At 41.1% G+C, this 12003-nt stretch overlaps 1 protein-coding gene across 1 annotated transcript; it reads right to left on the minus strand.

Moving 5' to 3' along the window:
* Positions 1–240: 240 nt before the first annotated feature.
* smpd5 (sphingomyelin phosphodiesterase 5) lies at positions 241–9688 on the minus strand. Its single transcript, XM_083762274.1, is given in 9 exon segments — positions 241–1648; positions 1651–1735; positions 2218–2377; positions 2697–2760; positions 4476–4565; positions 4872–5012; positions 5477–5552; positions 6548–7780; positions 9578–9688. Coding segments are annotated over 8 exon segments (1761 nt in total). The 5' UTR covers positions 7673–7780; positions 9578–9688; the 3' UTR covers positions 241–1628.
* Positions 9689–12003: the final 2315 nt, after the last annotated feature.

Consider the following 12003-nt stretch of genomic DNA (forward strand, 5'->3'; position numbering starts at 1 on the left):
GGAGGCGTGGTCAATTCTCTTTGGCCACTCAGAATAGCCAAATGGCATTGATCACGCCTCCAGGTCTTAAGTTAAGTAATAAGACCTGGTACTTATACCAGGTCTTACTTACTTAATACAGCTAAATGTCCAATGACCAACTCTCCCTCCTCCTGATATGAATGAGTCTTCGTTACAATTGGAGTCTGGGCTCTCTCCTTTTCCAGGAGTAATAAATGCAGAACGCATTTACTCAATTTCATCCATTTAATTCATTTCAAACTGCTATCATTTAAAATGTAAAAAATCATGAAAATATATTTTTGCACATTCACAAGTCATCATAACAAACAAACAAGGTTGTCAATACCCCCGACCGGAACAAGCTTTTATGCATAAAAGTCAGCAAGCTATTACTCTGCTTATTTTCACAGCTATAGAATAAATTAAGAATCAAGAATAATAGTTCCGTAGACAAACATATTGTTGCATATTTCATTTGGTAAGGTCAACCTTCACTTAACATTGTAAACAAATGTCATGCAGTCGAAACAGTCGCTAGTGTATCATGATTTCTGAGGCAAACCTTTCCTGATCACAGAAATAATGAACAACATCATATTTATGCAGTCTTGGGGTTTCTGGTTCTATATTGATGGTCCTTTCAGTTCTGTGTTTTTTCTTTAGAAGAACGCAAACAATATGAAAAGCTGATGAGACAGCATGATGCCATGCATTTCATATACCATCTATAAATTCCAGGAATCTCTGTATGTAATGACATAGAGATTCCTGGAATTTATAGATGGTAGATCTGCCTGTACAGTACTCTGATAATGGGTAATCCGAGAAAGATCACAAGGTGAGACAGTATGGTCATAATAAATGATAAGTTATGGTCCATTAAAACAACTCCTGTCCAAGGTTGAATTAATTGAAATTGTACATTTATAGAACGTTCTTTTTTAAATAAAAATATGTCCACTATAATCATTTATACATTGATTGTCTTTTGGTTCACTTCCTTCCATTGGACTGTGTTGTCACTTACAGTGAACCAAACTCTGATGCACCTAAAAGCGAATCTAGACCCACGTTTTCATGTGGACCAGAGCTTGGTTGTTTGGTCCGCACGACCGCACCAGAGTTCAAACTTCAAATGCGTGCTCACACCCCTGACTACAAACAAACAGGACTAACAGAGTAAAAACAACATGGGTCGAATACAATGGTCCAAACGAGGTAGGTTTGAAATGTCACTAAAACGTGTTGCCTACAGAGACAACAATTCAATATAAAATGATTTAGACTGTAGTACAACTGTGTCGCATGCAATATGAATTGATCTGCAAGCGAACAGATCACAAGACGACGTGTTGTTAGTGCTGTATTTGTATATCAGTTCTTTTGGCAAGTGTAATTTACTCTTACTATGAGAGTAAATTAATCTTTTATTGAGTGACCAGACAGTCACAGAGGGAGGTCACCTTATCTGACTTGAGGCAATTTCATGACTCAAAACGGAGTCACACCCTTCTCTCTGCCATTGTAAACAACATAAATGCTACAGTTATGTGACAGGGCAAAGTTGTCCATTGTCCGTTTAGACTCCCTTATTTTTAATGCAATGCCTTTATCCACTTTAGCTGTCATTCATCAGTACAGTCGAGTCCATGAGCACGCTCAGTCTCAGGCCCACAGGGATGTGGTCTGTGAGGCCAGCCAGCTGGGTCACATATGTAAACTCCTCAATTTCCTAGATGGAGATAATAAGAGGTTGTAGTTTAAATAATGCACAATTCATACACTTGAAATGCTTGAATTATTATATATCAATGACTTAATATCAATGTGTCGTTGCACTCCACATCATTTACCGCAATATATACATTTTTGAACTGCAATTTACCCAAATAAAATGAGAGCTTTACACTAATATTACGAACAGTAATTTTGTGTTGCTCGCACAGCATAACAACCACCAAAACATTGCCCCTAAGTTGAATTGATTTGAGCTGCTTCCTCAAGGCAATCTATTTGCAAACCTGTCACAAAAAGAATGCAGTCTATCTTGCGATATTAGCTAATAGGAACACTTGCAAGGCACTTTGGTAATTTAAAATATCCAAAAGAAGAATGTGGTTCCATTCAAAACAGGCAGAAGGCAGTGGTGAGTTAGGTGAATACACAGGGGAGCAGACAGTTTGGAGATGTATACATAGAGCACACGTCACATACTGTTCGGCAGAGCTTTGAGATGGAACTCTCGCGGTAAAGGATGTAGTCGATGCGACGCCCCACCCAGGGCTGGCCAGGCTCGGGGTAAACCAGTGGAGAGCCACGTACAGCTACAGGAGGGGAGATAAACTTCTTCCTCAACTCCTCAGTCTCCAAAGTCCTGCATAGAGGAACGAAACATGCCAAAGTTATGCAGTTATGTATCAGTTAGTAGGCAACGCTATTCACAAACAAAGCACAATATGACAAAGTGATGTGACAATTCAATGTTTCATAGAGAGTATCTCATTTTTTGTTTACTGGAAACAGATTTCTGAAAGATGGGGAAACAATGGGGGGGGGGGGGGACATCTTTAAAACACATACAAAATAATATTCTCCACAAAGTATTTACGCAATTCATCCATCTTGGACAATTTAATGTAATTTAATTTGTAAATTGTTCAGCACTATCCCATTCCCCAGTGATGCAAGCGTACCTTTGTAGATTCTCTGGAGTCCGTATTTCCTCATCGTACAAGGTTGGCTGTTCCAGCAGAGTTCCTGTCGACACAAATCATGAAGAAACTATGATGGCCTCATGTTACCGTTGTGTTTTTTTTTAACACAAAATGTTGTCAGTGGGCTGTGATCACACATTGGAGCCACACCATTTCTACAGTATATGGATCCAGAGATCCACATCAGTTCCTAGAGTTTCAAAATACAGCGCTGTTTTTGGCACTACAGCGCTGTTTTTGGCACGTTTTACTGGCAATAAACATCTTCTTTCCGGGTTCCAACTCTTTTCAAGAGATCATTTAACAGGGCATTGTATGCAACCCACACCTGTATCAAGCCATTACATGTATTCAAGGGAGTGGTTAACCAGGCTAGGGTTCATGTGCATAGGGTAGATATTTTTACCACTACCTGGTTTTTCTTCATCCATGAAGTGTATCTTTTAACATCCTGTCAGGTAACAGGCTGAAATGATGTTCCATGGGGTTCATTTTAACACTTTATTACACAAAATCCTGAACACAAACTTGAAAATGGAAGAAATAGAAAAGACCATAACCTTTGAAGGAAACAACCAGAGACAAATATAAACAAATTCCCATACAATTTGGACTAAAGGAATTCATTAAAGTCGTTAGTATTAACATTCAAGCACATACAGACAAAACAGCACTTTTTCTTACAAAGTGCATTTTCTTAATCCTTGAAGTGTGTATTTTATGTTATTACATGTTTGACACAATTTTGACTCAAGGAATGAATTAAAAGTATTATTATTGCCCTATTTTAGGGCAAACATTTGTGAGAAAATGTGTTTGAGTGTTTATTTAAAGATTCTGCCTGAAATAAGGTTGTGTTTTTTGCGTTTTGAAGTTTAAGATTAAAGTTTAAGTTTAAGAGCAGGCTTAAAACCTTCCTTTCATCGGGGGAACAACAGCACCACCATCATCCATAGTCTCTAATGACATCATCATAGCCAGTGTAGTGTGCCACGTGTGATTACCTCATTAACAAATTATATGATCTGGCCTGGTGAGACAAGTTCAACAACTCTTTTGAACGTGTAGTGGTGAAGCATGTACATTATAACACTTCTCGCAGAGATAAAATATAACCACAAAAAGGTATGGAATGCCCTTCAACAGGTCTATTCAGAGCTGCAGCCTCTGTGGACATTTTAAGAACCTCTTACACACAACGTTTTAGATTTTTGTTTAGTTGTTTTTCTCATTTCAATGTTTCATAATGTTATATGTTTATTTCTGTTGTATGTAAAGCACTTTGTGAGTTCTCTCTGTGGGAAGTGTTAATATTATACAAATAAAATGCACATACTTACTTCACCACTATAAGAGTTGTTGAACATGCCTCAACAGGCAGGTCATGTCATTTGAGGTAATCTAATTCAAAATTGGCACTACACTCACCCTGGCTATGATGACATTAGAGACTATGGATGATGATGATAACCTAATCTAATCGTCAGTTTTTATTATACAGATTAAAATATAAATAGGACAACTGCATTTACTGCATGCCGTAAATTTGAACAATTTGGTCATTTCCATGACTGCTTGGTCTCTGCAGCCTGTGTGTGCGTGCATGTGTATGTGTATGTGCGCGCGCATGTCTTTTTAAAGAGAGACAGGTCAGCACAAACCATAAAATGCCAAAGACACCACTTTCACAGTGGCCACTGGGCATTGTGGTTTATCTAAATAACACACAGTCGAAGCAAGACATCAGCTGATACTCACCAATAACCCAGGGCTTCTCTTGTCCTGGCCCTGCCCTGCAGGGGTCTCTGTACTCTTCAAACAGACTGTGTTTCTGCTCCAGACTGTCATCTGGCCAGGAGAGGAAAAATGTACAGTCAAAATCGAACCTTTTCAAAATACAAAAGAAATGAATGAAAAAAATGAATGAAAAACTTTATTCTGAACATAACAAGTCAAAGAATTAAAAGAAGTGCAATATAGAAAACAAAAATAATATTCCCAAAGTATAAACAACAAGAAAAAAAAAAAAAAAAAAAAACAAGCCACACTGGCCGCAAGTATAATTTTTTTATTATTATTTTAATTTTTTATTTTTTTTAAAACTTTTGTAACAAAGCTGTTGAAGCTTCATCAGTGTAAATCGAAAACACACACCTGGGGAGCAGTTATCAAAGTTGAAATCGCCACAGAGCACATCAAACGCAATCTCTTCATCGGGCTGCCTGTTGGCAGCCTGAAACTCGTTGATCCACGTGGTCACCATGTCCAACTGCTCACAGCGAACCTCACCCTCGCCTGATGAAACCAGAGCACAGACAATACCATGAGGTAACTAAATAGTTCAGGGTGAACTCAGCAACCTTCCTTCACTACCAAGTTTCCAATTGCTACCTGCTATTCTCTGTAACAAACAAGATAGAACAAGAGACGACCCATAGTAACAAACATCGCCCAGTCCCTCCGCCAAATTGGAGTGATGGCGCAACTTCCGGGTTGCTTTTAAAAACATTAAAAGGTATACTGTACAAACAAAAACATCAAGACGTCACATAACCCCCATTCTGGCCTCCTTACACTGGATCCCAGTTCATTTCAGAATCAATTCCAAGGTTCTTGGTAATCACATACAGAGCCCTCCGTGGTCGGGCATCTGCATAAGTATGTGATCCGTTGTCACCTGCAACTGTGTGAAAGGTGCTCTACAAACTACAAATACATTTTACTAACAAATTAATTAATGAATTAATTCAGAGACTTGCCTTCAGGTGCATGAAGATGTGTGCAGTTAAAATAGCCCACCACTTGCTTCTGATTCTGATTCTGACCAATGAGCACCTGGAAAATTACAACAACTTCGACATCAATAAGCATGAATATTTCCTGACCAATTGTTAAATATATATGGTATATCCCAACAATAGAAATCATTGCTATATAGAGTGTTTGTTCAATAGCAGGGTTATCCCGTCTCCAGTTCTTTTTTTTTAATTTAATTTTTTATCCCACGATTTTGTAACCCATTTTTCACCCCTGTGTCAATCATCTAATCTAATGTGATCCTGGGCTCTACACACCCTCCACCAACCTAGTCCCCATATATGGGGGACTATGGAAATGTTCTTTAGTAAACAGAAAATACATTTTCAGGTCGAGATACAAATTTCATCCAGGGCACCTAGGCTGCAAATCCTAGGTGCCAAAGCCTGACAGCACGTCACGGGTTCGACTCCCGATCCCAGCGACCTTTGCTGCGTGTCACTCCCCATCTCTCTCCCCTCATTTCCTGTACTCTAATAAAAGGCAGAAAAAGGCCCAAAAAAAATCGTAAAACAAAATAAAACAATAAGAATCATCCAATCAGGAGAGAGATCTCATACAGGATGCAGGAAAAACAAGAAGTGATGTAATGAAACAAAGAAATGAGCAGACATAATCAGATAAATTGATTATTATTTTTGAGGGGTTCTCTCTATCTCTCTATTCAATGTCTCTACTGATTGGATGAAATTTGTAACCTGGTATTTATTTACCCGTTACAAACTCTCTATATAGCAATGATTGCTATCGGAATATATAGCTTCAACATTCTAAAAATACGCACACGCACACACGAAAACCTATGGAAAACCTACGGAAATAAAATATTGGTGTTGTCCAAGCAACAAAATCTAAACTTTGGTAAAAAGTAAAACAATAAAGTAGTAACATTTAAATTAAACAGTGTTTGTTAAACAGTAAACACTCAATGTCCTTGAACGTTTGTCCAGAAGTTAAAAAAAAGTAAAAAAAACATAACCATTATAAAATATTACGTTAACAACCAAGGCTACCTTGGCGGACAGCAGTCCCTTGGCAGCCAACGCATCCTCTCCCCGGCCATTGTGGAAGCAGTGGTACTGGGCCTCCAGGACAGGGAAGCGGCTGGCCATGAACAAGCCGCTGTTGAAGAACTTGAAGGAGGAGCAGCAGCATCCGGCAGGCTGACAGGCATAGACGCCTACGTCATACAGTATGTGACCGAACAGGGGTCGCAGTTGGTCTGTGAGCTTCTTCGCCGCCCTCTTATCAAACACCTCCTCCAGGCACAGGATGTCCACGTTAGAGGGGAACAGCGGCGACACCTCCCAGGGAACGTCGTCTACGTGGCTCAGCTGTCGGGAGCACAGAGCGTTGTGGTGGTTACCGAAGTCGTCCTGCTGGTTGGAGTTTTGGTTGGTGTTGATGAGGGGCGCCGGTGACTTAGCAGAATCCTCCATCGAGTTATCACAGGATACAAGAACCTCGTCGTTTCTGTCATCGAGAAGAGGAAAGTCTCCTTCCGGCAATACCTGATCGGATTGGCTGCCGGCCAGAGGCTGGGGTTGGCTAGCAGTCGCGCCGTAAGTTGAACAGTTAGCTGCCTGGAGGAGGCTGCTGGAGGGGCTGAGCGTCCCACAGCTGCTGGGCGAGTCAACTAAGATGCGGATGTGTGGTCGGCCCACGCCATGTGCGATGCACCGGCCGATGGCGGCCGCACGCCGCTGCGTGTGGCCCAGGTTGTTGAAACGCGCCACGCCGTCAGGCAGCAGGCACAGGTTGGCGGTGGCAAAGCAGAACGTGGCCTTCCCCACCAGCTCAAAGCCCCTGTTGGTCTCGCTCTCCGCCGAGGACGGCGCCTTGCGGTGGTAGCAGAAGGGCCTCCGGGCGGCTTGGAGCGGCGCCCACAGCAGGAATCCCAGCAAGGCCACGGGAGCCGCGAACAGAAACAGAATGAAGAAGACGATGGAGCCGAAGAACACCTTGAGAGGGTGGAGGTAGCATTCCTGCTCCAGTCGCTGGCTCCGTTCCAGGGTGGTGGACATGCACACAGCGAGGAGTCTGTCAAGGAACCAGAAGCAGGGCAAGATGAGAGCCCAGCCCACATCGTGGAGGCCTGCAGTGACTCCACTGGAAAACGGGGACTCCCGCAGAGGCATTCCTCCTCACCGTCTCTCAGAGCCAATAAGGACAAGTGGCATCAGGGCACCGCAGTCAGTGTAACCTCATCCCTGAGAACAATCTCCCCAATGCGCCACTACTGGAATCTAAGACAAGGGGAGGGAAATCAAAACGTTACGCTATGAGAAATTTGAGTCCACGAGATTATTTGAACTTTTGAAGGTTAGACTATCCCAAGGATTTATTCCCTTAGTAATGCAGTTTTTAAAAGGAATTAAATGCAAATAGCTATTGGAATTCAGAATGCTGACTGCAAACAGAGACCTTGTATGCCTTCACTTGCTTTATGGGACAATAAAGCAAGTGACAGCTATATGTATGTAGTATGCATCTGCATAAGACACTTCATTTGATATTATGTGTGGAGATTTACAGTAGGCTACACTCAGGCGAATGCATCATAAATCACTGACAGGCTTAAAGAGGACAAGATGAGAAAGTTCTCACACAAACTGTAGATAATCAAGCTGCCTCCATCTGCACCGTTTTACTAACTGGCATTTGCTGATAAAGAACAAATTGACGCCTGCCTGAACACCACCACGCTAACATGAGTGTTTTCTGTTTACAGGATCACACTTCCCGCGTGTGTGATCCTGGAATTAAGGAGGCACATACAGTAGTTCCGTATGTGTACGAGAACCAGTGAGCATGCATGCAGATAGGCTAATTCACATGATAGGCTATTACTACATTACGGTACAGCCATGATCATCAGTGAGAATATTGCTTATTTAGGACCGATATTCTGTTACAGTACGACTAGGCTAGACTAAGACGACTTGGCTGGGCAAGTGAACATGGAAGACACTAGAACAGATATTATCAATATCTACATCTACAAGCTCAGCTTGTAGATCTGCATTCTTGCATCATGCATGACATGTTCTTGCCCAGGGAGTGGGACACCATCATACTGTCACACGACTACGGAATATATATGGCAGGGGAATAATAATATTATTCATGACATGTCCCACGGCCGCTCCATTTCAATACATATTTGATCATGTGCGAGTTTTTATGGAGAACATAAAAACGATGCTGCAAAGTGCAAACGCTTCACACTCACAGAGCTACTACTGTGTCTGGTCATTAAACATGTCGGAACATCAACTGTTGTTGTTTTTTTTGCACTTGCTCCTTACATCTACAACGTTCAGATTTCAAATATATAGTGCTCACACCAGGAGCACGGATGTTACAATTCTCCTCGGATGGGTATAAGTACCCGTATCTTCCGTATTGTTCAATAAAAAGCATTTTTATCCGACCAGTGGCCATTTCTCACCCTTTTCACCATTTGCTTTCAACTACGCGACCCTATCGGTTGGGAGATGTATTGCACTCTGATACATTATAACGTTTTGAGAAAATGGTCACCGATCGAAAATAAAATACTTTTTATTGAACAATACGGAAGATACGGGCAATTATACCGACCCGAGGGGAATTGTAACATCCGTGACCCTGGGGTGAGCACTTTATATATGAAATCTGAACGTTTCTGTAGATGTGCGGGCTGGAAATGGAGCAAGTGCAAAAACCAGGTTGAAGTTCCGCCATGACGCTCATGACAGACCAGCGTCATGTGTTGTGTCCAGCACGGCGTTTCCCCCCTGAGCGCAGCGTATGTTTTGGTTTTCAATGGAAGTGAATGATATTGTGGTGTTGTGGAAACGCCAGCAGCTAATAATTAATATTAGTGTAGTGGTCAATAGACGATAGCACAAATTAAAAATCTTATTCTAGCGAAACCCCCTCTGTGTCGAGTAATTCCGGGACAGAACATCCCCCATCATCAATCACAATTCATCGTTCAAAATCAAATATGTTTTAAACCAGTCTGGCTCGTTAAAGGAAAGTTAATCCAGTTAACCTACCTTGGTGATCCACAGCCAGCAGTGACTCAATGGTTGCTCTAATGCTCTTTGCGACTGTAAATAAATGGCTGGTTAGGAAGTGGTGGTTACGAGGCGGGCCAGCTACTACTAGTGCTCGAATTAAGCCACGCCCCGAAGGTGCTTTTATGGCTGTAGTGGGACCGGTGTGACACCGAAGTTGGTGACCCGTCGAATTCTGTTTACTATTTAATGTATTAAAATTTGTTTTCCTATTCACCCCTCTATGATTCACCCCTCTCAATTAAATTCAAATGTCTTTATTGGCACGAGAAAACATATGTTTACATTGCTAAAGCAAAAGTGGAACAATACAATCAAACAAAATAATATATGTATAGTTAAAAGCCAGGGAATATAAATTATGTGTGCAGAGCTGTTACATGAGGTAAATCAAATTTACAAAACCATAAGAATTCTTATGCATTTGCTGTCAGAAATTGTTAGTCTATCCACATATAAGGTTAGCTTGGGATAAGCTTTTGCAAAGTTGTGCACAAATAGCAGCTGTTTTTCAAAAGTGTTTAAAGGTATAAATGTACAGTGTTTACAATATACAATTTAGGCATTTAGCAGATGCACTCTGTCACGGGGCAGCCCGTGCCCTATACACAGACAATGATTGGGGACATTTCATAAACTTTACTACACCTGCTTCCAATTAATTATCATCAATTAGCCGGCTTGGAAGTGGTGGTTCAAGTTGTAAAGTGTATGTTCTATTTATTGATACTGTAACTGAAATGCATTGCTGAAGGATACTAATTGTTTTAAAGGTATTTATTGATGTGAAGTTGAATTGATTGTGAGTCACCTCTCCCTCTGCAGTGGCATTCCTGTTGACTGGGAAGGTGCCAAGTGCTGCAGAGGAGGAGGGGTGTTTGATTCGAGAGCAATCTTATTTAAAACCAAACTATAGTTTGTGTATGAATGGACGTCCGGAATTTCATGTTTAAGTTCAGGTTAAAACCTTCAGTAATGGTGTGTTAACTCATTGGCCTTTTGTATGCTTATGGTGAGTTAATTGAATTGCCAATTTGCTGTGATATGGTTTGGTATGTCTCTCTCCTATAAAGGGGAGACCGCAGCTGATGTTTGAGAGTTAGACCTTGGTTGACACACAGGTAACAGCCTAAGTGAGAGCTGCCAGGGCCCTTTGGAAAGTAAGGGTATGGCCTGTTACAGCTTCTCCTTGTTTTAGGTGTTGTTCAGTAGTGTTGTCTTCAAGTGTGTTTGTTTGTACATCTGTTATTTTGGCCAAAGCTTGTTTTTTGTCATTGTCTTTGCCGAGGCCACACTGTACCATAATCTGCACGGGACTGGAAAGGTGAATAAAAACCCCTAAAAGGGCATTCTTGGACTCGTCTGTCTTTTTGGAGCCTTGGCCGGTCGGCCAACTTCACACACTCTTAAATGAATCCAGAGCAATTTACCGTACGCAAGGAAAACACAAGGTATATATATTAACTGATTGTATGAGCATTACATATATATTTCCTAATAATGATGACCGAACCAAGCCTGGGAGCACTTCCCCTTCTTGAGATTCAAACTCCCTTAGCCTATTCTGTGAAATTTCTTCACCTCCAACTTCCCAAGTAAATTACAACATTGAGGCCTATAGGTCACCAGGTCATTTAGTTTCTCAGGAAAAAATAAAATAAAAATAAAAGTGCATGGACCACCAGTTGAAAACCCATGATCTATGATCATCGGTAAACCAAGAAGAACCTATCAGTCTCTAAACAGTAAAATACCCAAGAAATTAATTTCTATATTCACTCAATGCAGACAGTGCAGGAATGCACACAATGATTTGTCATTGTTCAGGATTTCAAATATTGCCTTGGGTGATTGTATTCTGTGTCTCTGATGTCTTGGTACAGCAGTGGGCAGGTCGTTAGTTTGAACTTCATTTTTTGCGCAGTGGGTGGTTAGGGAGCCAGATCTGCCTATGATGGCCTTTCTCGAGAGTGTGTACCTATAGTGTCTCTCTCTCTCTCTCTCTCTCTCTCTCTCTCTCTCTCTCTCTCTCTCTCTCTCTCTCTCTCTCTCTCTCTCTCTCTCTCTCTCTCTCTCTCTCTCTCTCTCTCTCTGCACACACACACACACACACACACACACACACACACACACACACACACCAAGACTCCATTTACATTAGGTCACTAATTCTGGCACAACATTGCCACATAATAATACATGAGCTGAGATCAGATTATTATCAATGGTCAAGAAGACCATTCTGCCAGAGACCATTTATAATGTGAAATGTCAACCGGATATGATTATAAACATAAAAATAAATAAAAAACATTCTTGCTGTGTTAGGATTAGCTGATAATATATTATACTGTATAAGTATTGTTATGTTGTTATTGTTATGTTATATAACTATTGTTATGTAA

The sequence above is a fragment of the Protomyctophum parallelum genome (assembly GCF_964188405.1).
Source record: "Protomyctophum parallelum genome assembly, chromosome: 3".
In the NCBI taxonomy this organism is placed as follows: Eukaryota; Metazoa; Chordata; class Actinopteri; order Myctophiformes; family Myctophidae; genus Protomyctophum; species Protomyctophum parallelum.